Source organism: Rhincodon typus, chromosome 42 (assembly GCF_021869965.1).
Source record: "Rhincodon typus isolate 14 chromosome 42, sRhiTyp1.1, whole genome shotgun sequence".
In the NCBI taxonomy this organism is placed as follows: domain Eukaryota; kingdom Metazoa; phylum Chordata; class Chondrichthyes; order Orectolobiformes; family Rhincodontidae; genus Rhincodon; species Rhincodon typus.
In genome coordinates, this window is record NC_063373.1 from 7778481 (window position 1) to 7805842 (window position 27362).

At 43.1% G+C, this 27362-nt stretch overlaps 2 protein-coding genes across 7 annotated transcripts in view; both read left to right on the top strand.

The window, feature by feature from the left end:
• The first annotated feature begins 202 nt into the window (after positions 1–202).
• LOC109915884 (zinc finger protein 436-like) lies at positions 203–20277 on the top strand. Of its 6 annotated transcripts, none has more exons than XM_048619243.1 (4): positions 5543–5657; positions 11789–11893; positions 12925–12984; positions 15757–20277. In XM_048619243.1, the coding sequence occupies exon 4, from the start codon at positions 15843–15845 to the stop codon at positions 16887–16889; it is 1047 nt and encodes a 348-aa protein (XP_048475200.1). In that variant the 5' UTR covers positions 5543–5657; positions 11789–11893; positions 12925–12984; positions 15757–15842; the 3' UTR covers positions 16890–20277. The 6 variants fall into 6 exon arrangements, with proteins under 6 accessions (XP_048475201.1, XP_048475200.1, XP_048475197.1 ...); XM_048619240.1 differs by lacking the exon at positions 5543–5657 and adding an exon at positions 5836–9261; XM_048619241.1 differs by lacking the exon at positions 5543–5657 and adding an exon at positions 10605–11424.
• A 5367-nt stretch (positions 20278–25644) lies between these two features.
• Positions 25645–27362, top strand: part of LOC125487552 (zinc finger protein 271-like) — a 15041-nt gene continuing 13323 nt past the window's right edge. The window contains exon 1 of the mRNA XM_048619312.1: positions 25645–26562. Coding sequence (XP_048475269.1) covers positions 25774–26562 — 789 coding nt within the window. The 5' untranslated portion in view covers positions 25645–25773. The remainder of the gene's footprint in view (positions 26563–27362) is intronic.

Here is a 27362-nt window from a genome sequence, read left to right on the forward strand (position 1 = left end):
TTCGGGTCCGGTGACCCTTCCTCAGAACCGGACCCGAAGCGTTAACTCTGATTTTTCTTTTCTTCACAGATGCTGCCAGACTTGCTGAGCTTTTCCAGCAACCTCTGTCTCTTTTCCTGATTTACAGCCTCCGCAACTTTCGGTTCCGTTCTTACCAGCAGGAGAGTAGTGCGCAGGCGCGGTCCCGGACGGAGTACGGAGCATGCGCGGAGCCGTTCATGGCGGCCGGCGGATGTGTTTTGTCTTCGGTCCGGGAGCGGGTGAGGATGAGGCGGGGCCGAGGGAGTGTTGGATCTGGCCGGCAGGCGGGTGGATGGGTGTTCAAACCGCGAATGCAATTTATTTACACCGTGCCCAATTTGCACAGAGCAGAGGATGAGCCGGGAGGCTTTCATCCCGAGTTGGGCCCCGGGGGAAACGGCCACCATTTGTTTATGGAGGAGCGGGGTGGCGGCGGCGGTGCATCAGAGCGCATGCGCATATAACCACCATCGTCGGGGGGGCGGGGTCAGTGTTTGGGATGAATGGGCGGAGCTTGCTGCCCATTGCTTCAGAATGGAGACAACTTGTCCATCAACCACATTGTGGAGCTGATGGAACAGAGCAGGTCAGGCAGCATCAGAGGAGCAGGAAAACAAATGTTTCGAGTCAGGACCCTTCCTCAGAGCTGGTACTGAGAAGGAAGATGCGGCTGTTACGCTGGGTTTTTTTTAAGTGCTTGTCCGAAGAGCTTTAGGGAGGGAGGAGGTTACCGGTAGGTTGCACTGGGGGAGGGATCCACTGAGGTCTTTCCAGAGGGAGGAGGACAACTCCTTCAAGGTGGGCATCCTTGAAAGAGGCTTTGCAGTGGGGTCATAAGTCACTTGAAGGTGCCGAGAACTGCAGATGCTGGAGTTAGAGTCAATGGAAGTGTGGAGCTGGAGGAATACAGCAGGTCAGGCAGCATCGAAGGAGTAGGAAAGTCGAGGTTTCGGGTTCTGAACAAGTGTCCTGACCTGAGATGTCAACTTTCCTACTCCTCTGATGCTGCCTGACCTGCTGTGTTCCTCCAGCTCCATGCTGTGTTGACTCTCACTGTGACTTGTCCATCAAGCTGCATTAGCCCTTCATATCTGGTGTCTCATTGATGAGGCAGAGTGGAAAGAAAAGGAGACAAATCCTGCTGTCCAGATCCCACTACTTCATGGGACGTCCCATGTGTCAAAAGGTCTGGGGTTGCTAAGTCACTTGGCAGACCAGTGTTCCCTCTTCATTTACTAAATAAAAGCCGAAAGAACTGTGGATGCTGTAAATCAGAAATAAACCTTCTGAGGAATGGTCACTCAACCCGAAACATTAACTCTGATTTCTCTGCACAGATGTTGCCAGACCTGCTGAGCTTTTCCAGCAGTTTCTATTCTTGTTTCCTTCTTGATTACTGATGGCGATCACTGTGCATGGATCCTTGGTGCCCAGCTTCGAGGGCATATTGCTAACGCCCCTAAGTAGACGTCATCCTCGAATCAAAGGTCTGCTGACCACAATGAGGGGCAGTGCACAGCAGGGAGCATGCGTGTTCATCCTGGGACAGGAGGAAGGATTGTATTCCTCCTGGATTCCATGACGGATTTTGTAAACTTCGTTAGACAGAGTCTTAGAAGCAGATGATTCACACGCACACAGAACACTTACTAGGATAAACATTTGTCTCACCTGAATATCTATTCTGGACTGGCAGTTGGCCTGTTTGCTTTTATTAGTCGTTCATGAGTTATGGGCATTGCTGGTTGAGCAGACACTTATTGCCCATACCTGGTTACCTTTGAGAAAGTGGTGCACTGTGCTTTTGAACCGCTGCAGTTTCTTTGATGCAGGTAGACACACATTGTCATTAGGTAAGGAATTCCAGGACTTTGAAGAATTGGTGATACATTTCCAAGTCAGGATGGTGAGATGCTTGGAGGGAAACTTGAAAGGGTGGTGTTCCCTTAACCTTCTTGATTATAAATGTTGTTAGTTGGAAAGTGCTATCCCAGGATCTTTGGTGAATGTCTGCATCACATCTTGTAGATGGTGCACATTGTTGCTGCTGTTGAGTGTTGGTGGTGGAGAGAGTGTCATAGGGATGTACAGCACAGAAACAGTTCAGTCCAACTCATCCATGTTGAGCAGATATTCTAAATTAATCTAGTCCCATTTGCCAGCATTTGACCCATATCTGTCTAAAGCCTTCCTATTCATATACCATTCAGATGTGTTTTAAATGTTGTAATTGTGAATGCTTGTAGATGTGCTAATTAAGTGGGCTTCTTTGTCCTGGATGATATCAGGCTTCTTGAGAGTTATTGGAGTTGCACGCAACTAGACAAGTGGCAAGTTTTCCATCTCACTCCCGGGTTGTGCCTTCTAGATGGTGGACAGTCTTTGGAGAGTCAGGAGGTGAGTTACACTCTGCAGGATTTCTGGTTCTTTGACCTGCTCTTCTAGGCACAGCACTTATTTGGCTAAGCCTGTTCAGTTACTGGGAAACAGCAATCCCCAGGAAATTGTTGTGGGGTATTCGGTAATTATAATGCCATTGAATTTCAGATGCACTGGTTAGATTCTTTCTTGTTGGAGATGGCCATTGTTTGGCACTTGTGTGGTACAAATTTACTTGCCACTTGTCAGCCTAAACCTGGATATTGTCCAAGTCTTGTTGCATTTGAACATGGACTGATTCAGTATCTGAGGAGTTGCAGATGGTACTGAACATTGTGCAGTCATCAGCGAATATCTCAACTTCTGACATTATGGTGGAGAGAAGGTCATTGATGAAGCACTAAAGATAGTTGGGCCTAGGAGATGATGGTGAGGAACTCCTACGTAGATGTCCTGGAGTTGAGATAACTGACCCCAAACAACCATGACCATCTTCCTTTTTGTCAAGTATGATTCCATCCTGCAGGAATTATCACTGATTCCCATCGACTCCAGTTTTGCTAGGCCTTCTTGATGCCAAGGCCAGTCACTCTCATCTCACCTCTGGAATTCAGCTCTTTTGTCATATTTGAATGAAGGCTGTAATGAAGTCAGGAGCTGAGTGGCCCTGACAGAACCCAAACTGAGTGTGATTGAGCAAGTTATTGCTAAGCAAGTGTAGCTTGATCGCACTGTTAATGACACCTTCGATCACTTTAGTGCTGATGCGTGGATTGAAGAGGTAATAATTGATTTGATTTATTATTGTCACATGTACCTAGGTACAGTGAAAAATTTTGTTTTGCATGCAACAGGCAGGTCATACCATTCAAAGTGCATTAGAGTAATAGAACAAAGCGAGGAGTACAGTGTTATGGCTGCAGAGAAAGTGCAGAAATAGTGAGATCAACGTTAAATTTAAAATTTGAGAGGTCCATTCAGAAGTCTAGTAACAGCAGGGAAGAAGCTGTTCTTGAATCTGTTAGTACGTGTGTATAAGCTTTTGTATTTTCTGCCTGACGGAAGAGATTAGAAGCGATTATAATGGGGGTGAGAGGGGTCTTTGATTATGTTGGCTGCCTTTCCAGGACAGTGAAAAGTATACATAGAGTCAATGGATGGAAGGTTGGCTTGCGTGATGGACTGGGCTGTGTTCGCAACTCTCTGTAATTTTTTACGGACCCGGGCAGAGCAGTTGCCATACCAAGCGGTGATGCATCCGGATAGAATGCTTTGTATGGTGCATCTCTCAAAATTGGTAAGAGTTTTTACGGACGCGCCGAACTTCCTTAGCCTCCTGAGGAAGAAGAGGCTTCGTGCTGAATTGACTGTCGCATCAACGTGGGTGCACCAGGACAGATTGTTGGTGATCATCATTCCTAGGAACTTGACGCTATTGGCCGTCTCCTCCATTGATGCAGACAGGGGCGTGTCAGGTTGGATTTGTCCTGTTTTTTTTTTTGTGTACATTCTTTCCTCCTGGTGCAGGATTGACCGCATATGTTTCCTGCTGCATATTGCCCCCGGCCACAGTCGGCAGTCTCTATATTTGAAGATGACGTCTACTCAGGTTTCATAAATTTCTGCCCTGCGTCTTCACGTGACCAAACAGTGTGACTTGGAGGTTTTGGTGTTCACTTAAACCTCTGCTCCCCTGATTCTTCCAGGTGGCAGAGGCTGAATGTTTGAGACATCCTGTGGACCCTCTGGTTGAATTGTATTGAATTGATCTTGGGTCCCGAGATGTAGACAATATTAAACATGTCTTTTTTTGTCTGTCTATCTACCTCACTCCTTTTTGTGTTCCACCATCACTGCCCTGGCCTCATCACGAAGATCTGAGTTTCATGTAGCCTAGACTATGTGGAACACGCCCCTCCCTGAAGGACATTAGTGAACCTCTTTGAGTTGTTTTATGTCAATCCAGTAGCTTTCACTCACGGTCACTTTTTCCTCGGATGGCCACACAATTAACAGATTTATTCAGCTCAATATCACAAACTGCCTTTGTGAGTTATTTCTCACTTTTTTTTTCCATTCTAAATTGGTTTAACAGGCCTTTAGAAAGGGAAGATTTGCTGTCGGCATACTCAAACTGAACACCACCCCACGTTTTCACGGAATCGGCCATGTTATCTTATATGAGAATGAAAAACAGAGTGGCAGAAAAAAATGAGGAGAAACAGAGTGGCAGAAACAGCTAAGGAGAACATGAATACGACTGAATTTTGAATATGGAAGGAAATAACACTATTCACAACGGGGAGAAACCGTACAAGTGTTCTCTGTGTGGACGAGGTTTCAGCCGATTATCTGGCCTCTCAAAACATAAATGCAGTCAGGATGGGGAGAAACCGTGGAAGTGTGGGGACTGTGGGAAGGGATTCCAGTACCCTGGCCAACTGGAAATCCATCGGCGCAGTCACACTGGGGAGCGGCCGTTCACCTGCTCCGATTGCGGGAAGGAATTCGCTCGGTTATCCACTCTGCTGACACACCGGCGAGTTCACACCGACAAGAGACCTTTCAAATGTCCAGACTGCGGGAAGTGCCATAAAAGTTCCGGGGAACTGATGTCCCACCAACTTGTTCACACCGACGAGAGACCGTTCAGGTGCTCTCACTGCGGGACTGGGTTCAAACGGTCGTCTCAACTCATTGTGCACGAGCGCATTCACACAGGAGAGAGGCCCTTCACGTGCTCGATGTGTGGGAAAGGATTCACTCAGTCAACCCACCTGCTGAAACACCAGCGAATTCACACCGGGGAGAGACCGTTCACCTGCGCCGTGTGCGGGAAAGGGTTCACTCGGTCCTCCAACCTTCTGACGCACCAGCGAGTTCACACTGGGGAGAGACCTTTCAATTGTCCAGACTGCGGGAAGTGCTTTAAAAGTTCCAGTGAACTAATGCGCCATCAACGTGTTCACACCGACGAGAGACCGTTCAGGTGTTCTCACTGCGGGACTGGATTCACACGATCATCTGACCTCACTGTACACCAGCGAATTCACACTGGGGAGAGGCCGTTCACCTGCTCCAAGTGTGGGAAGGGATTCACTAAGTTATCCAACTTGTTGGCGCACCAGCGTATACACAATTAAGTGCTGCGTTTGGATTTTTCTATGAATTACATCCAGAACTTGAACTACGTTTATTGGAGTCCGTTTCTGCTGATGTTAATAATCTCTAGCCCAGGTATCGGTATTATTATTCAGGTAAAAATCAAATCAATGTTTTAAATACAGTATATTGAATCTTTTTGATAGCTCTAATGCAAGTTGGTTCCTTTTGAAGAGTGCTGTCTCTCCCCTGTCTCTGCCATCCTCACCACCAACAACAAGTGCAAGGATCTCATGGAACATCCTTGTCACTAAGGTTGAGACAGTTTGATCCGCTGCCTCTGCTGCTTCCCTCTCTTCCACTGGCCTACTTGGCCAGACTATCTTGAACATTTATCTTTGTCCAAGCCCTAAATTCACATAGAGGTATACAGTACAGAAGCAAGCACTTCGGCCCAACTTGTCCATGCCGACCAGGATTCCTGGACTGAACTGGTCCCATTTGCCTGCATTTGGCCCATAGCCCTTTAAATCTTTCCTGTCCATGAACCTGTCCAAATGTCTTCTAAATGTTGTAATTGTACTCACCTCTACCACTTCCTCTGGCAGCTCATTTTATTATGCACCCCCCTCTGTGTGAAAAGGTTGCCCTTCAGGTCCCTTTTAAATCTTTCCCCTCTCACCTTAAACCTATGCCCTGTCAATGCCCCTCATGATTTTATAAACCTCTACAAGGTCACCCCTCACCTTCCTATGTTCCAGGGAGAAAAGCCCAGCCTATCTCGCCTCTCCTTATAGAACTCAAACCCCCCAGTCTTGGTAACATTTTTTTTGCACCCTTTTTCAGTTTTTAATAACATCCTTCTTACAGCAGGGAACCAGAATTGTACGCAGTACTCCAATTGCAATGTCACTAATGTTTGAAACAGCTGTTCTTTGACATCTCAACTCCTGTAACTCAATGCTCTGACTGATATGCCAAACGTTTTCTTCAGCACCCTGTCTACCTGTCATGCCACTCTATTCAGATACACTTTCCATTGCCCTACCGTTAACTATGTATGTCCTGACCTGGTTTGTCTTGCCAAAATACGACACATCACATTTATCTGAACTAAACATCTTTGTCCATTCGGTGTCTGTACACACCGGTGAGTTCATACAGGAGAGAGAGCATTTGAATCAGCTTGACAAGAACTGTACACGTATAGTTGGTGATGGTGCACTTGCTGTGGTCCCAACTCCGTCCATCTGCTCTCACTGCAGGAAGAAGTTCGGGTGATTGAGAAACCTGTAGCAACACTGGTGAGTTAACACTGGGGAGAGGTCACGCACCTGCTTCATGTATCAGAAGAGATTCACTAATTCATCCGACCTGATTGCACACCAGTCAGTTCACAATGTTGGAGGATCTTTCAAATGGATTTCAGCGATTTTTATCCAATGTCCTGTCGAGCTGGTCTCCAATGAACATGTTCACATTGATAAGAGACTGTTCAGGTCCTCTCATTGCAGGGCTGTGTTCAACTCACTGAACATCAGCGAGTGCATGTTGGGGAGAGGCCAAGTGTGGGCAGGGATTCAGTCAGTCATCCCACTTGAATACACACAATGTGTTTGCACCAATAAGAATCTGTTTCAAACTCCTTACTCTGAGCAGAAATTTAAAAGCACGATGTATCTGCTAAATCATAAACACGTTCATTTGCAGCAGTGTGTGCTACCTGCAAGATGAATTGCAGAAATTCACCAAAGATCCTTGGACAGCACCTTCCAAACCCACAACTGTTTCCATCTAGAAGAACAAGGGCAGCAGATATGTGGGAACACTGCCACCTTCATGTTCCATCCAAACCATTTACCATCCTGACTTGAAAATATATCGCAGTTCCTTGACTGTTGCTGGATCAAAATCCTGGAATTCCCTCCGTAATGGCATTGTGGGTCAACCCACAGCAGGTGGACTGCAGCGGTTCAAGAAGGCAGCTCACCACCACTTTCTCAAGGGCAGCTAGGGACAGACAATAAATGCTGGTCAGCCAGCGATGCCCACATCCCAGATGAATGAAAACATTCACACAGTGAGAGGCTGTTCACCTGCTGCCTATATGGGAGAGATTCACTTAGTTATCTTGATGTCGGCACTGAGTGACTCCATCCTATCGTAATTACTGCAGGTAAAGACACATACAGGACAGAATCATGTTCATTCTGATAGCTGGTGTTTGTTTTTATTAATTTAACTAATAATCCCTGCAACTGGGCTGGAGGTTAATATCCTGGACAAATGCCAAATAAATCAGCCATGCGTTACTACACTGTTGTAGGTTTCTGTCTTTTCCAGCTGACTGTTGATCAACACTTGACTGGAGCTCGAAAAGGACAACCTGGGGGTAGGATCATACAGCGGAAACTTGTCCGGACACGGTCCTCCAGGGTCACACTGAGAGGGACAAACAGCACTTTGGTCTTGCTCATCTGTCTTCACTGACAGCAAAGTCAGAGTTAATCCCGACGTGAGGGAGAAACATATCCCAGCTGTTCTCCTCCATGGTTCACAGCTCCTAGGCACGGAACACAAGCTCCTTTACAACTGGGTTTAGAATTAGCAAGAACATCGGGGAATGCAGTAAACATGCTGTTAAATCTGAGGTTGGGGTCCAACTGGGATCTATTTCTGACTGAAAGTGAAGCACCAAGTTTTAAGTTTCCAGTCTGAAAATGCCATTTTCTGCAATTATTCTGTGAAGATGTAACATGTTTACCTGCTGTGAGTATGGGAAGGAATTCACTCCCTATCCCACCTGCCGTGACATACCAGCAAATTCACCCTGATGAGAGAACTTCTAAATTCCCAGACTGTGGGAGGTGCTATAAAATGTGTGGGGAACATATGCACCATCGACATGTTCATGCTGACGAGAGACAGTTCAGATATTCTCTCTGCTGCGACTGGGATTAAGCGATCGCCTCGATTCTGTGCATCAGTGAGTTTACACTGAGGAGGGACTATTCACCTGTTCCGAGTGTGGGAAGGGATTCAATCAGTCATTCCATTTGCTGAGGCACCAGCGAGTTCACAAGTAACTGCAGGGATTGGAATTTGCTGTTAATCACATACAGGACTGAATCATGTTGATTTGCATATGTTTGTGCTGATGTTGAAAAACTCCAGTCCACTCAGAGGTGTTAACGTTGTTGGTAAAACACAAATAAATCAGCTTTATGTTAAATGCAGCGAATGCATGTTGTTTTGATATATTTGACTCAGGTCAGTTACCTTCTCATCTGTCTTCAATGTACGCCAGCACATTCAAACTGGAGAAAAACAGTTCATTGACTCCTAATGTAAGATTTGATCATTCTTCCACTTTACTGAGATACAGGATGCCTAATTGGAATTCATCCATTTGACCAGAAATTCCTTTTAATTTTCCGGTTCTCAACTTTAACCAAATGGAAAAGAAAGTCTATTCAGATATAAATTCAAAGAAATCCAAGTTAAGAAGAAATATAAATTAATACAGAGTTGTAATATAGAATGTTGAAATTAATTTGTTCCAATGATATAAGAGTAATACATCTATACAGTCAAATCTTTTAATTTTTCTGTCTTGTTTTGTCAAAGCTTTTTGTCTTACCCTTATCAGGACAATTCACAAGAATGCCAAATCAAGGGGAAAGCTAACGTTTGCACTGCATGAAAGGAGAGTGCTGATTGGTTGGCATGGGGACTTTCGTGAAGACATTACTAATCACTGTAAATGCAAATGCTTCTGATGATTGCGAGAAGAAACATGCTGTTTATCAGCAATGTTCAAGTTCTGTACTACCAAACAAACAACTGCTTTTAATTTTTAACATAGTGTCCCTCTGTTATTAACATTATCTAGTCTCAATTTCCCACATTAAGTTAACCTAAAAGGAGACATAAACATACTTGTCATATCCAGTAGACTTCTATGTCATTTTATCGGTTGATCAGATCAGGGGAAGCTATGGACATTTCTGGGTACCATTTCTGGGTCTCTAGAGATGGGAATTTTGACCCCAAGCACAAATTCAAGAGTCTCTCTCTCCACACATTAATGGCTGATTGATTGGCTGGCCTATTCTTTAATTCTGTTTATTTGATCTTTAGCTTTGATAACAGAACAGTGAAATGTTCAATATATTCCCTTAATCTGATTTTGAACAAACATCTTTATGTAATTTGTATGTATTGTTTCTAAGTTTTAATACAATCTGATTTAAATACACTCTTTGGAACAGTTCTGAGAGTTTAAAGCATCATAATAACAACAAATAATTATTGAAAACCAAAAGAACTGCGGATGCTTGAAATCAGAACGTGTTCTAAGGAAGGGTCACTGGACCCGAAACATTAATTCCGATTTCTCTCTGCTGTGGTTTGCCAGTAATTTCTGTTTTTGTTTGGGAACAAATAATTATTTTTAACCCTCCAAACATATGTACAACTAAATTTAGTGAATTATCTGTTCCCTGGATAGTGTCCAGCCACTGCATAGTTAATATTTTGAGACCAGCAATCAGAAGAAGTTCTCCAGCAATTTATGTTTTTGTTTGTTTCAGATCTCCAGCATCCACAATTCTTTGTTTTATTTGAGCATAACTTGTACGTGTAATAGAGTGTTGATCAGGATAATGAAGGTGATGTCCAAAAGGCATTTGATAGTCTACCTTACAACGGATCTATGATCAACGTTACAATTATTGGAATAACAGGGGCAGAAACAACATAGACATATAACTGTGTGACATGAAATAGACAGTGACAGACTGGTAGATGAAGTTCAATGTGGAGTGATGTGAGGCAATTCACGTTCTGAAGATCAACACTCTCATCTCATGCCGTATAAATATTGTGTTCCCTTTACAGTAGTATTTCTTGTCAATTGCCCTGAGGAGCGCAAGACGAACAGCTTTGGCAAAGTTTGACTTTTGTCACCAATCAAGTTCAGTACTACCAACAACAATTAAACAAAGGGTACAACTCCAAAAGTATGTAGAGGCAGAGGGACTTAGTGTAGAAGGCATTAAATGTGGCAGCTTGAGAGAGTACTCAGGAAAATATACACTATCCTAGGGGTACGGAGTGTAAGAGCAAGCCGTTGTGTTGATCTTGCATAAGAGACTAGCCTCAGCTGAAATGTGGCAACCCACTTCTGGGCTCTGCATTTTAGAGAAAACATGGAGAAAGCGCGGAAACGTTTCGTGAGAATACTGTTGGATTGTGAAATTTTAGTTAGAATAGGTTAGACTGTTCGCTCTGTAGCAGTGCGCAGGCGCAGAGCTGATTGTTGAATAGAGCATGCGTGGAGTGAGTGGTGGCGTTGCGGAGAGTTTTGTTCTCGGCTCCGAAAACGTTACCAAATGAGGCTGGAAGAAGGGGCCGATGGATCAGGCGGGTGAATGGGGAGGCTCTGTGAACTTCTTGTGTAAGCTGAAAAGCCGGGAAAATAATTTCCGGTGGCACCGCCTGCACAGACGGAAGCGAATTGAACGCTGGAGGCTTTCGCCCAGAGACAGGGCCCCAGGGCGGCCGCCGCCATCTTTGTTGGGGTTTATGCGGTTGTTGTATGGGTGTGAGGACACCATATTTGTGAGGGGCAATGTCTGGAATGACTGGGAGGATCTTGTTGCCCATTGTTCAGACAACTCGTCCCTCAAACTGTATTAGCCTTTCATACCCAATGTCACATTGGTGAGGCAGAGCCGTGGTACAGAAGGAAAGAAAAAGAAACAACTCCTGGTCTCCTCAATCCACTATCTCATGAGGTGTCTCGCCTCATGTGTCTAAAGGTCTGCAGCTCAGTTCAATCACGTGAAGGCACAGGGCAAAGAACTATGACGCTGGAAATTTGAAACAGAAATCGCTGGACAAATTCGGCAGTCCTGTCAGGTCTCTGGAGAGAAAGCAGAATTAAAATTTTTGAGTACAGCATTCTGGAGAAGGATTTCTGCCAGGCCTGCTGAGTTTCTCCAGTGATGTCTGTTTTTGTTCCAGAAATGCATAGCCCTGTGTCACTGTGGCGACAGTGAGGGGTAATGTACTCAAGGAAACATATACCATCATCGTAAGTTAGGAGGAGAGAACGTCAGGAATTCCTATCTTGGACTGTCAGGGATGGATTTTGGAAGCTCCTTTTCCAGGGGATCAGAAGGGGAGCATGGTCACACAGCAGACTCAAATTTAGAGAAATATTTGTCTCTTCTGAATGTCAACCCTACTCACACATATTGATTTTGTAAACTTTGTTTTACAGGATATTCAAAGAGGATGTGCTGTGACATCACCCACTCCCTGGAGAGTTCCTCAACCGTGAAATTTTTCTCTGACTCCAGTGCTTCTGATATCATTCCAGTTGCAGGTACCAGCTGAAAAATTTAACATTGAAAGCTGAAGTTGTTTTAGAGATGAGTATTTCTGATCATTTATCTACAATATTGAGCTTTTGCTGTTGTGCCGTGTTATATGTGTGAGAGGTTCCATGGCTCTGGGGCTGGTGTGACTCCTTAATGTAGATCTGAGACCATCTCCATCTGTTACCCCCTCTGGTCATCTCTCTATCATTGTCTAACTTCCTCTGAATCTTAAAATGTTCGGATGAAGTTTTGTATTTTGCTGTTACTTCTGTTGACTGTTTTAAAATGTAATTTCTACTGTTGCCCATCCTTGACCATGTCTTTTGCCAGTCTTACAAATTTTAAATTCCCACGGTATTTTTCATAGTCAGGGTTTTTTCCATGTGCTATTGTCCATTTTACTTCTACTCCTGAGCTTTTAATGACCATCAAATTCTACAGCATTTCTATTCACCAGTGTGATGCTAGGTATAAGTCCCAAAACCGATGGCTGATGTCCCTTCAGCTGTTCACGAGAGGCAATGTACTCACCGTACCCAACCAACTCCTGCTAGCAGCACCAAAAACACACACACAAATATCAGATTTGTTTCTGTGATTGCAGAACATTTGATAAATAACTGAGTGTGCTAAATATTATGCTGACAGTCAATGTAGGCAGTAGGGCTTGCTGTGTGGCACACTTGAGCTTACTGGAAGCTGCGTATATTAATGCACATGGTCCTATTCTTAGCAGACAGAAATAACATGTACACAAAGTGCCTCTGTTTCAAATCAGGTTCCAATTCTGTAATTCAGTTCTCAGGGCAATGCCTTCACTATTCACTACCAAGCTATCTGGTTAATCTTTAAACAAAAACCTGTCAGTTATCATCTAACAGGTGCATTGCCCAGCACAATGCCTTGACCAATCAGAATCCACTTTCCAACCAATCAGCAACTCTTGTCACATGATGAAATATTATTATTGATCATTCTTGTGAATGTCCTGATGAATGCAAGACAAGGTTTGATACAATGTGTCTTTTTTCAACAGTCCTTGACCTTCTTAAACTGCTGGGGTTCGTGGAGTGATGTGATCCTGTAATACTGTTAGGTAAGGACTTGTTGGTTAATTCCCGAGCAATGAGGGAAAAACAATGAACATCCACATCAATGGCACAATTTTGTAGTGATAAGAGTGCTGTCACTGTAATAAAATGTTATTTAACAGGAGTGTTACAAAGCACCAAACCACATGAGCAGATATGAGGGCAGATATCTAATAGCTTGGTTATAGAAGTAGGTTTAAAGGACCAACTTAAAGACAGTACATTAAGTGGAGAATCGGAGAAGTTCAGGGAGGAATTTGTGGAGCTTGTGAATCATAGAATCCCTGCAGCGTGGATGCAGGCCATTCAGCCCAGTAAGTCCACAGTGACGCTCAGAAAAGCATCCCACCCAGATCTCTCTCTCTCTCGCTCGCTCTCTCTCTCTCTCTCTCTCTCTACTTCTCTCTACTTCTTTCTTTCCCGCTGCCCCCCCCCCCCCCCCGCCAATAACCCTGTATTTCCCACGGCTAATCCACCTAGCCTGCGCATCCCTGGACACTATGGGCAATTTAGCATGGTCAATCCACCTAACCTGCACCTCTTCGGACTGTGGGAGGAAACCAGAGCACCGGAGAAAACACACGCTGACACAGGGAGAATGTGCAAACTCCACTCAGACAGTTGCCCAAGGATGGAATCAAACCCAGGTCCCTGGCACTGTGAGGCACCAGTGCTAACCATGACGCCCCTTAGAAGCTGAACGAATGGCTACAAATGCAGGAGTGATTAAGTTTGGGAATACTCAAGAGGCCGGAGTTGGACCAGTTTTAGAGATAGGAACATAGGAATTCAGAGCAGGATTGGACTGTAGAGCCAATCAATAAGATCATGGCTGAAATGGTTGTGTTTTCTCTCCTACTTTCCAGTCTCGCACCATACCCCTTGATATCCGAAACTACCAAAAATTAATGTAATTCTGCCCTGCATAAATTTAGTGACACAGCCTTCATTACCTTCTGGAGAGAGATATCAACAGTTGTGTGACTGGAGGAGATCAGAGACATAGTGATGGTCACAAACAGGAAGGAAAGTGAGGATAAGAATTTTATAATATGGTGCTTCTTAAGCCAGAGCTTCTGTAGGTCAGCAAGCACAGGGGTGATGGATGAACAAAAGTTGATGCGAATCAGCACATGGACAGCACAGTGTTGGATGATCTCAAGATTACAGGGAGGTTGAATAAAAGAGGACAGGAGTGCTTTATGTGATGAAAGTTGAGTGATTTATATGTATGTATTAATATCATTTATAGATTTTGCATTTCTAAGTATTAGTTTACTCTAGTGACAGATTTTGTTTAAAATAAAGTCAAGGTCAGAGAATCTTTGAGGAACATTGAACTAATCCACTGTTACACAGAGAGCAAGTAGCTGCAAACTGCTAGAGTTTCAAAGTAAAGTTGCTTACACTGTGGTGGCTTACGACAGGTAGAGTAAACATTGAAAGCCATTAGTTTGTTTTCAGTCCAGAATAATCAAGGACTAACTTTTTATTTTAGAAAATCCAGAGTTGTTTTGGGCAGTTTGAAGGAGACCTGACTGGGGTCAGAAGCACATAGTTTCTCTTCTAAAAATAGATTTTTCAGAGATTTTAGGATATAAGTAACATTGGTGGAAGTTTAGCTCGGCAGCTTCGAGAAGGCGAGTTTTGTTAGAAATCAGTAGGTTATTAGAAACAGATGTTTAAGCTGTCAGCATTGTAAGCATTCATGTATGAAGATTGCACAGTTTGCAAGAAAGAGACTAATGATAATCAATTAAGTAGAACTTAAATATTTGATATCAAGGGATAATTTCTATGGATTGGAATTTCTTTAAATTGGTGCATTGGGAAATAGGTTGAAAATGTCATTTTGCTGTGAATTTTAAGAAGACTCTAAATTGTTCTTGATAGTTTGTTTTTGTTTTTATCTTAGTGTACTAATCTTCTGTTTTGTTGCTAAAGAACATCAGCCTTATTTGAATATGTCTCAGTGACTGGCCACCACATTTATTAACTTAACAACGTAACAAGTATATGATTGATAAAGCCCAGTTTCAATCTTGGGTCTGTCTTGTCAAGTCAGTCCCATCAGCTGGGATCACAACAGCTATGATAGTTACATCTAAACGTAACAAGGGAATGGATGAGAGTTTCAGCAGCAGATGAGCTGAGGCTCGGTTGGGGTTGAGTGTTGTTACTGAAGTGGTCTTGGTGAAAACCGGGATATTTCGGTGGAGGGGGGCTCATTTCACCATAGTTATGAACACTCTGATTCAACCACAAAACATTTACCAGGGAGGGAGTTGGAATCAAGGGCGAGGAAATGGAGTTTAGAGTGGAAACTGAAGATAATGGCTTCAGTCTTCCTGATATGTGGGGTAAATTTCTGCTTATCCAGTACTGGAGGTCAGACAAGTCAGGGTGGTGTGCAAACTGGAGGGAGTTGGAGTTCATGATGTTTACGTACAACTGGTCCTTCTAGGGGCTGGAGTTTGAGGGCTTGGTAGATTCTATCAGAGTACTGATTGAATTATAGAAGAACAAAGTAAATGAAATCTGACACTTTTGCCTCCTCTGTCTCTCTCTCTCACTTTGTATTTCCAAACCATTTCCCTTCCCTAAAGGACATCAGTGAACAGGTTGGGTTTTTGTGTCAATCCAGCAACTTTCATGATCACTTTTTCCTTGTGCTGCCCTCACAAATTGCCAAGATTTGTTCAGATTAATCTCACAATCTGCGTTTTGTATTTTGTGAGTGTTGACTCACTCCCTTTTTTTTTCCTGTTTTAAACCAGTTTCACAGAGTGTTTGAAGAGGCGGGTTTGCTCTGTACAAACAGGTTCTGATAGCATCACCGAGGAGCCTGAATTGTATTTTGAACATGGAAGGAAAAAGCACCATTTCCAGTGGGGAGAAACCATGGAAATGTGGAGACTGTGGGATGGGGTTCAATTACCCATCTGTGCTCGAAAGGCATCAGCGAAGTCACACTGGGGAGAGGCCATTCACCTGCTCGGACTGTGGGAAGGGATTTGCTCGGTCTTCTACCCTAATGAGACACCAAAGAGTTCACACTGGGGAGAGGCTGTTCACCTGCTCTGACTGTGGGAAGGGATTCACTCAGTTATACCACCTGCTGACACACCAGCGAGTTCACACTGGGGAGAGGCCATTCAGCTGCTCTGAGTGTGGGAAAGGATTCACTCAGTTATCCCATCTGCTGCTACACCAGCGGGTCCATACTGGGGAGAGGCCTTTTAAATGCCCTGACTGTGGGAAGTCTTTTAAAAGTTCCAGGGACCTGATGCGTCATCAACATGTTCACACTGATGAGAGACCTTTTAAATGCTCAGACTGTGGGAAGTGCTATAAAGGTTCCACAGAACTGATATGCCATCAACGTTTTCACACTGATGAGAGACCATTCAGGTGCTCTCACTGTGGGTCTGGGTTCAGGACATCTTCACAGCTCACTGTACACCAGCGAGTTCACACTGGGGAGAGACCATTCATCTGCTCCGTCTGTGGGAAGAGATTCACTCAGTCATCCAACCTGCTGAAACACCAGCGTGTTCACACCGGCGAGCGGCCTTTCACCTGCTTAGTGTGTGGAAAGGGATTCAGTCAGTCAACCACCCTGCTGACACATCAGCGAGTTCACACCGGGGAGAGGCCGTTTGCCTGCTCCGAGTGCGGGAAGGGATTTGCTGATTCGTCCACTCTGCGGGCACACCAGCGAGTTCATACCGGGGAGAGGCCTTTCACCTGCTCCCAGTGTGGGAAGGGATTCACTCAGTTATTCCACCTGCGGAGACACCAGCGAGTTCACACCGGGGAGAGACCATTCTCCTGCTCTGAGTGTGGGAAGGGATTCACTCAGTCATCCCACCTGCTGAAACACCAGCGTGTCCATGAGGAGCTACAGTGATTGGATTTAGCTGTCAATCGTATTAATCGCACAATCCTCCAGATTGGGGCAAGGAACAGTTTAATAATTGATGTATGTTGCTGAGTATTAACTGATTCACACAGCCATGTGAAACTCTCTCTTCCTCAAGTCCTCAAACATTGCATAAATTATTACAGCTGAAATGTTACGGTATAAGGAGCAAAAGGTTTAAGGCAAAGGCTTTCCCCACATAGAACCACACTGTTGAGAACACTTCTGAAGGCTCGTGTAGAGTGAAAGGATGGTAAAGAGGAGTAGAGCTGCTTAGGAACCAGAAAGGGAATTCACTCAATGAAGCAGGTAACATACAGAGGGGAGTGCAGTGAAGGGGTGGGAGGAATGTCAGTTGGGGTGGGGTCATGAGGAAAAGGAGGTCAGTTGGAATATTGGATCTGGGTGTGGATGTTGTTGAGTCTGCCAGGGCTGGGGTGGGTGTTTGGAGCAGTTGGGGGGATGTCATGTTGGTGGATGGAGGTGTTTTTGAATCTTGGGTGTCTTGAGGGTGTAGTTGAGGGGTCCAGTGATGCGCCAGTTTAAAAATTATGAGTTCGAGCTGGTTATAATCTCACTTTTTCTGAGTAATTATTATCCTTAAGTCAGTTCAGATCTTGCTAACTCTCTCAGTCTCTGTCAGCATCTCCAACAGTGCAGGATACTTTCAGACTCTGTATGTACCTCTGACAGTGCAGAACATTCTCAGTCTCCGCGAGCGCCTCTGACAGTGCAAGACTCTCTTAATCTCTATCAGCACCTCTAAGTGTACAGGAGTCTGTTTTTCTGTGCAAGTGTTGGATAAGATTGCGGTACTTAGGTTTAAGCAGTGGAATTTGACCTCACAACCTTCCAATGCAGAGGTTATAGTGCAAATAACATTGAAAGCAGATCAAACAATTGAACTGAACAGAATGAATGGGAGGATTAGAGGAGATTTGTCAAGTAATTTATTTGATCCAGAGAGGTTGAACCGGTGGGGGAAGCAGAAATTCCCATTGGATTAAAGAAAAAGATATTTGAAAAACCATTTGAGGTATTGGGATGATACCCAGCCAGATATTTATTGAATTTGAGAAAGAAACAGAAATATTGTAGAATCAGTGATTTTGTTCATTGAAGCTAGAGTAAACTTGCGAAAGTGTGAAAAAACTCATGATTATGGGAGAATTCAGTTGCATTCCAGTAACAATTAAATCCTACTTTTGCTTCAGTTCCGTACTTAGGATGAGTTCTCCTAAGTACGGAACTGAAGCAAAAGTAGCTCGAGCAGAAGCAGATGATATTTCTCACGGGCTGTGAAGTGGTCAAATTTTGGCTCATGGAAAAGCACAGAGTAGCTGGAGGAATAAACAAGAATATGGTTTTCAGAAAAAGGCAGAAGCTTTTCCAGGTAATACAAAGGAGAATACAGAGAATATAAGTAATGTTAGGGCATGTAAAAGCGGATTGTTGGAAGCAGAATGGCGAAATAGTGGAGTAATAGGAACACTTCAAAACAGTACCAGAAAAGGAAGTTGGATGTTAAACCAGTGGCATTGATGCACGTGACAGGAATTTCCACAAAACTGGTACAAGGAGAAGTACTTGTGTGTCCTCATCAGTAGCAGACACTAGTGAGAAGAGCCAATATCCAGTAAAATTGCCAAATAAGGTGCTTCAGTAGTTGGAAAGTACTGAGATCTCAAAATGATCTTGAAGCGTTAAGTTCAGTTGACAGCAAATCTGAAGTGCTTTCTTGTGTTCTGACATATAATGACAGAAATACTGTCGAGATCTCAGTTACCAAAAGACCATTTGAAACCCCAAGAAGATTGGAAGGAAATGGTTTGTTTATTGTGTGGGAGCCAACAAGTCTTGGAAAGGAAACTCCAGTCCAGGACGATGAGGCTGTGGATATCGCTCGGAAAGAATTGAATAAGGCATCTTTAGAGTGGCATCAGGATAAAGTGAAAGATCTCAAAAGTGCGCAGAAACAGAATCCAGCGGGAATACTCCATACTTTCATTGGAACATGTAAGCACCTCAGTAACATTCACTAAATGGAAAGGAATTTTAATTAAGGCAAAGACAAATTGCTACACGCAAATAAGTTATTTTGATCTTCGTTTCCCTCCAACAAAGTGACTCTTTGAATTTGGAAAATGAAATAAGGATGAATTTAAAACTACAGTTAATGAAAACAATGATACTTGATTTGTAGACTGAACTGAAACATTCTTTGCAGAGTTAAAGGAAAAGTGTAAAGTAGGACTGAGATGCTGAGTAATGTCAGTGAAATGATTATTATTTGCTGCTAATCCTTCTTGTCACATGTATTTGCTTTTGTTTGGGTTAATCTTTTATAGTTTTGTAAATATGCTGTACATAAATGTGTAAATGAAAAATTTATTTGTACTGTCTGCATTAAGCTATTTGTTAAATGTTTATTATAAGAAATGTCATATTTTCAAAGTGTTTCTAAAGAAACTTCAGGATGGTGAATCTTTCCTTCTTCCAATCAGAAAGCTGCGGTGAATACTTTTCTTTGTAAGCATTCTCTGCGCTGAAAGCCACTATTCTGTCAAAGTGGCAACATTATAACAATTCAGGGGTTACTGATAAGCAGTTCCGAATTCCCAAGACAGTTAGTTGAAGAAAGGCAGACTGGCATGCTAGGAGTGCTGCTATTTGGCTGTCTTGCAGGGAGGGGATTCTCTGTGCTGTTAGAGTGAACTCTGGAAGAAATTTTAGGGATTAGTACACAGTTAACAGTTGGAGTAAGGACTCTGAAGAAGTCCTGGGAAGCTGTGGAAGTAGGTAGGTTGCTGGTTTTTTGTTGGGGAAAATGTGAGGGGCTTCCAAGTATTAGTCCTTCAGTGCAGCTGAGAGAGTGGAGGTTGAAAAACCCACAAACAGTATTTGTTTCATACAGCTGAGCAAGATTCAGGCTCAGGGAAAGCCCATGAACATATCAAGATTGGTGAAAAGTTGGAATTGTGCTCGTGACGAAGTGCGGAATGTGGTTTCTGAGCAAAGGGGTGAGTGAACCCAGGATAGGAGGGTGATTGGCAAGAACAAGAACTTTTGTTGAATAGATTATTACGGAATGGGTCTTAAGGATTTTTAAGGCCAGAAAAGCAAAAGTTAAGAGTTGCAGTCCTTTGTGAGATTAAATGAGATTTAACAATGAACCATCTCATTAACATCTTGGAGAGGGTTACTGAGAAATCCATGAGATCTGACTTGATCATGTTTTGTCATTGGATATGAGCTGTGTAATCGCATTGTATTAACCATGTTTACTTCCTGTTAATTCTGGGTGTTCAAAATAAGTTGGACATGTTTTGTAGATTGTATTATTGTCCTACAATAAAGACTTGTTCTATGTTCAAAACCATTGAAATGTGGTTCTATATTCTTAGCAAATGTGATGTGACCTTTTATCTATTTTGAAAATATAAGGTTATTAGTTTAAAGTATTGGCAAAGATCTGTAGCTCGGGTTGTGGATGAGGTTGTTGACATGCTTACCGAGCTGGCTTCTTCTCGTTCAGATGTTTTGTCACCATGCTAGGTGACATCATCAGTGGAGTCTCCGATGAAGCAATGTTATTCTACTCTGCTTGGAAGTTATACTGTGCGGTCTGTTATGGTGCATACTGTCATTTCTGGTTTTGATCTGTGTGGGTTTGTACATGGGGTCCAATTCTACATATTTGTTGATAGAAGTATGGGTGAAGAACCATGCCTCTAGGAATTCCCGTGCATGTCTATGTTTGGCTTGGGCTACTATAGCTACTTTGTCCCAATTAAACTGATGGCATTCATTGTCTGAATGTACAGATATTAAGGAGCGAGATATTAAGAAACTAGCCATCAGAATACACAAACATCAACTAGCAGCAAAACGGCACGATGAACTTTCCTTAATATCTGTGTATTCAGACAATGAAAGCCATCAGTTTAACTTGGACAAAGTAACCATAGTAGCCCAAGCCAAACATAGATACTCATGGGAGTTCCTAGAGGCATGGTTCTCCATCCAAACTTCAATCAACAAACATATAGAATTGGACCCCACATATAAACCCATACAGATCAAAACTGGAAATGACAGTACTCATTATAATGGACCGGACAGTATAAATTCCAAGCAGAGTAGAATAACATGGCTTCATCGGAGGCTCCACTGATGATGTCACCCAGCATGGTCACAAAACATGTGAACAAGAACAAGTAGCTTGGCGAGCAAGTCAACAACCTCAAGGTTATTAGTTCCTCACCAAATCCCAGCATCAAATTAGCAATCTGGTCTGAGGCCGTAATATAATTTTGTAATCTCACCTGGGATCATTAGAATATTAACCAAGCCTTTTAAAATAACTTGTGATTGATCCGAATTAAGCTTCACTATGATATCATCATTTGTTGCAGGTTTGAATAAACGATTATCAGAACAACATTATGTAAAGCAGGTCAGATGCTATCACAATATCACATGTTACTTCTAAGCTGGCTTCTCTATTAGTTTATTAAGCAATGTTTAGTCTGAGAATGACTGATTATTTTACTAAAAATGACAGTCTAAACTTTCATACATTGCCTGGAATGTGTATGCAGTACATTGACCCCTTGCTAGTCTTTTTAAATCTCAACTTTGTTCTGCATAACATGACTGCAAGACGTTGTCACAATTTGTTAACCTACTTTTTACACCAGTTGAGGTTATAATTACTACAATTTAAACAATTCCTAAGGCTGCAGCTAATATATGTAATATCTTGTAATTGTATTCCAAATGGCTTGTCGAAAATGGTATCAATATCTTTTAACTCTGACAGCAGGTATTTGTTTTAAGTCCCATGTTTTATTTATCCAGAACAAAAGATAATTGACTGGAAGACGCAATCCTTTGCATTAAATGTGTCAGATGTTCATGCATTGGAGGACTTTCATATCCGAAGGTGCTAATATATTAATCTAGTTGATCCTTTAAATCATAATGACCTCATCTCAAATATTAATAATTGTTTACATTATCCAAAACTTTTTTTTTATCTGGACGGATTTGGCTGGGTGAAGCAAAGTTCCTGTGATGATAAGGCAGGATATATTTCCTGACAGGTTAAAATAGTCAAATTCCTGTTGAGTGGTCCTAACACAGTCCCCACTTTCACTCCTTTCAGCTGAATACACACAGAATTCGCTCCTCTTGTTAACATCGTGGTACTATTCGGTCCTTTTGACTGCAAAAAACCCAGAGTCATAATGAATAATTACTAATTAATTAAACTCAATAAGGCACAGGACCACACGAGATATCCGAGTAAATGAGAGAAAGTGTGAAAATTTTGGAGTTAGTGGCAGTAATGTTTCCATCTTACTTTACCTTGAGTAATGACAGAGAACTAGAGAGTTAAGAAGCCTTGTTGATGTACTCTTGTCCAAAATAGGGTGTGAATGTTAGCCCAGTAACTACAGGCTGGTCAGTTTAACTTTGATGATTTGTGAACTTTGAGAAAGAATAATTTGGGGCAAGATAAATAGTCATATGGAAAATTGTTATTTAAGGAGTGATAATACTAATCTCTCAAGGGAAAGTAGTGTTATCTAACTTACTGGAGTTTTTGAAGAGCTATCTGAAAGAGTTGATCAGGGCAATAATGCTATTATGGTGTACATGGACTTAAAAATGGCATATGATACAGTGCCACATGGGAAACTTGTGAGCGAAGTTAGGGCTCATTGAATGAAGGGGACAACAGCAATATAGATGCAAAATTGGCTGGATGATATGAATTAGTCATATTTCATGGATGTTTGTTGGGCTGGATTTCCAGAGGGCCCTATTGAGACCATTGCTTTACCAGATATATATTCGTTCTGAGGAAGAGTCACCAGACCCGAAATATTAACTCTGATTTTTTTCTTCACAGATGCTGTTGAGCTTTTCCAGCAACTTCTGTTTTTGTTCCTGATTTACAGCATCTGCAGTTCTTTCAGTTTTATATATTAACAGACAGTGGCATACAGGGTATAATTTGCAAAACTTGGGGACATTACAAATCTTCAAACCATTTGTAAACTCAAGAGTATAATGTAGAAAATCAAAAGGACAAAGGCAAGTCGATGAAGTGGGCAGATAGGTGGTGGATGAAATTGATGTGGAGAAATGTGGTGTACTATACTATACATTACTATAGGAAGAGCAGCATTCCTTTCTAATACAAAATAACCTTTTTTTAACATTGGTATTTCTTGCAAGACAAAAGCTTTGACAAAATGTGAATTTTTAACAGTAATATTCAAGTGGTATTAACAAATGACCACCAAAGAAAACAGAGCTCTAAAAAGGGTACAGAAACAACAATCTTGTGGTGAGTAAAGTGTCAACAGGGGAATAACCAGCGAATGGATGACCTATAATCCAATTAAGTGAGGCAGAGAGATAATTACAAAAAATTTAAAAAATAAGGTGGTGCTGGAGAACAAACTAAATAACTGGAATCACATGCTGATTTCAAAACTGTACAAATTAATTAAGGTACCACCACGTACACGGCAGATACTCGTGACTCGGCCAAAGTTATCTATTCATACTCTGCTTCCAAGGATGCCCCGAGACATGGTATATTGGTAAAACCATGTAGATGCTAAAATAATGGATGAATGGGCACTGCGTGACAATCACCAGACAGGAATGTTCCCTCCCCATCAGGGAACACTTCAGCGGTCAAAGCCACTCAGCCTCCGATCTTTGGGTAAGCGTCCTCCAAGGTGGAGTTCAAGATACACAGCAACGCAGAATCACCGAGCAGATACTGATAGCCAAGTTCTGTACCCATGAAGACGGCCTCAATCGTGATCTCGGGTTCACTGTCACGCTACAGGTGACTTACCACCATCCTGTTCTGTATCTGTAAAATCTTCCGTTCTGTCCTGTTTTTGACAGCCTCAACTTGATAAATTGTTATGATCTCTCTACCTTAATTAGTTTGTCATTTAGTTTGTTTTCCAGCACCACCTCTTTTAATATTTTTGTCATTATCTCTCGGCCTCACTTAATCGGATTACAAGGTTGTCCCTTTGGTGGTTATTCCGCTGTTGACACTTTAGTCACCGTCTAACACGCTTGGTCGCCCGCAGAGACATCATCTGACAGTCAGCTCACACCAGTTGTATGATCTTTTGATCTCTCTCTGCCTGTGAACTCTGGGTCTGTGTGCTCCTATCTCTCACTAAACCTGACAAAGGAGCTGCGCTGCGAAAGCTCGTGTAATTGCAAATAAACCTGCTGGATTACGACCTGGCGTCGCGTGACTTCTGACTTCCACTGGACGCGGGACATTTACCGCACTTTTCCCAGCGGTTGTGAATGTCCCCTCGATACCTGACGGTGGCGCTGTACCACCGCTTGTGTGTAGAGCATGCGTAGTGTCAGCGACGGCGATGGGGAGAGGCAGTGCTGCGGGAGACCTGCAGCCGGGTGAGAGCGTGTTGGGGGCGATAGGGCCGGCGTGGGGATGGGTTGGGGTGCGTGGGCAGAGTTTCTGAAAGCCGAGGGAAGGCCTTAGTCCCGACCAGGGACTTTCAGGTCCCCTTTTTGCGGACCGGTGTCTTTTTCCCCCCGCCGAGACCAGGCCTCAGTCCACGGCCGCCATTTTTGGCCCGCGGGAAGCATGCGCAAACTGTACCAGTGGCGTCACAAACGGCCTGGGCGGGGCCTCCGGCGCCCTGGACGCGGAGCTTCCAGGGAAATGGTTTTTTTTCACCCCCCCGCAGCTTCAGGTATTCCTGTGCTGTAGCAGGTGAGTCCCCTGGGCCATGTAGCCATTCAGTGGGAAAGGCTGCGGTCCCTGTACAGTCACCCACTACTCAACATCTGGTCACACCTCAGCCCCATATGCAGTTGTCCAGTATGGAATGGGGTGAGTAACTTGGAGGAGGATTCTCTGCTTGTTCTGTGATTAGTTAAGACAGTAACATGAGTAGAGCCCGTGAGGTTAAGAATATCAAACAGGCTGAAGTTATGGAATAGGATCAGTCCATCAAGCCTGCTTACCCATTGTACAACATGATCTGCCTGCCCTTCAATAACAGGTTGCCAGCATCTGTTCCATAGTCTTGTCTGTTCCCAGATGATCCTGTTGAGAGTGTGATCTCCACTGGTAACTTGACACCTTTCACATCCACTCGGAATCTCAGAGATACTGGGAATAACTTTCCAGTTTACTTAGGAATGTTCCCTCTCCTTTGGTCTACTGCTTATTTTGACTTCTTTTAGTTTGACTGGAGCCTATGTTTGGGTGAATGAGTGGAAAGGTTACTCCATTAAAACTAGAAAGATCTGATCTGGATTTCTTTCCTGGACTGATTATGATACTGATGCTGTCAACTCCTTTTACAGGAGATTAGAAGGTGATTTGCAAATGGGAAACTCAAAGCAAATGTTATATCAAGAATTGACAGATTCACTCAATTCATCAAGACCTAAATATTTTGAATGTGGAAGGAATAATATTGGTCTACTTTGTCTGTGAAAAAAGATTTCCAAAGATCTGTGTGACTGGAAAGGCAGTGAGAGACACACACACACAAAATCAGTGTTTCAGTGAACTGACTATGGAAAGAGCTTTAACCAGTTACACAGACAGATAAAAACTCTCATAACCATTCACAACAGGAGGCGACTATACATTTGCTGTGCATGCAGACAACACTTCAACTGCTTGTCAAACCTGGAGACACATAAGGACAGCAGCACCACGGAGAAACCGTGGAAATGTGGGTTTTGTGACAAGAGGTTCAAATTCCCATCCAAGCTTGAAATTCATCGACGCAGTCACACCGGGGAAAGACCGTTCCCATGCTCTGTTTGTGGGAAGGGATTCATGAATGAATCTCACCTTATTGCGCACCAAGTGGTTCACACTGAAACACGACCTTTCAAATGTGCTGATTGTGAGAAGAGCTTTAAGAACGCAGGGGGTCTGTTGGCTCACCAGCGATTTCACACTGAAGAGAGGCCCTTCAGCTGCACGTACTGTGGGAAGGGATTCACTCGGTCGTCCAGGCTTACTGAGCACCAGCGAGTTCACACTGGGGAGAGACCGTTCACCTGCTCCAAGTGTGGGAAGGGCTTCACTTGTTTAACCAGCCTCAATTCACACCAATTTGTTCACACCGATAAGAAACCATTTCAATGTTCTTGCTGTGAGAAATGCTTTAAAAGTACTGGTGATCTGCTGCAGCATCAGCGAGTTCACACTGGGGAGCGGCCATTCACCTGCTCGGAATGCGGGAAAGGATTCGCACACTCATCCCATCTACTGAGGCACCAGCCAGTTCACAGTGGAGAGAGGCCGTTCACCTGCTCAGTGTGCGGAAAGGGATTTGCTCAGTCATCTACCCTGCTGAGGCACCAGTTAGTTCACACTGATGAGAGGCCTTTTAAATGTCCAGCCTGCGAGAAGTGCTATAAAAGTTCTCGGGAACTGGTGTCCCATCAACGTGTTCACACTGACGAAAGACCTTACCGGTGCTCCCAGTGTGGGACTGGGTTCAGGAGGTCATCTCAACTCACTGCACACCAGAGAATTCACACTGGGGAGAGGCCGTTCACTTGTTCTGACTGTGGAAAGGGATTTGCTCAGTCATCTAATCTGCAGAAACATCAGCGAGTTCATAAGTAACTACAGTGATTATATTTTGCTGTTAATCACTACCACTTGTTCTTCGGTATTTGTCAATTATTCATGGGTTCATTCCTTTCATTATGTTTAGTTATTGTCACTTTATGACTTTAATATGAGGGGATAGTTTGAAATCTTCTTTACCCATTTGTTAAAGAATAGGGAGGCATTTGCAGTGAGAACCCAAAGATTGATATCTTTGAGCTCATGTCTCAATTCTTGGTTATTTTGTGAAGTTCCCATTAAATCAGACACTTGCTCATCATTGACCATTTGCTTTTCTCTTAGTTAGTCATTATCTGGTGTTTTTTTAGTTTTTGTTTCTGCTGTGTTTAAATCTTGAAAACAGTTTGTTACCTTTTATACTTTAAAGACAAAACTAATACAGAAGACCACAATGTACTCAAATGGAAAATACCAATTTCAAGAAGTTGTTAAAATCTGAAGGATCATACATTTGCAAAATTAAACACATTGCTACAAAATTAGATTTATTTAAAACAAACTAAAACACACCAGCACAAGGATGTTGCTGTAGTTATAAATTCTTTATAAAGACTAACAAGGAAGGAGTATACTATTTCTGTCTTATTCATCCTTTGAAATCTGGATATAGCCAGTCATAAGCTAAACAGAGGCTCCTCATCCTAAACAGTGATAGCTCTAAAACATTAGGTTACCATTTTCAGATTACAAGGTGTAGAGCTGGATGAACACAGCAGGCCAAGCAGCATCAGAGGAGCAGGAAAGCTGACGTTTTGGGCCTAGACCCTTCTTCAGAAATGGGT

Excerpts from the sequence above, each read along its gene's own strand:
- LOC109915884 (XM_048619244.1), top strand. The coding sequence starts at position 4,674 with ATGGAAGGAAATAACACTATTCACAACGGGGAGAAACCGTACAAGTGT. Across the intron at positions 5,530-15,849 it reads CAACTTGTTGGCGCACCAGC|GAAAAAGCACCATTTCCAGT; the intron begins GTATACACAATT and ends TGAACATGGAAG.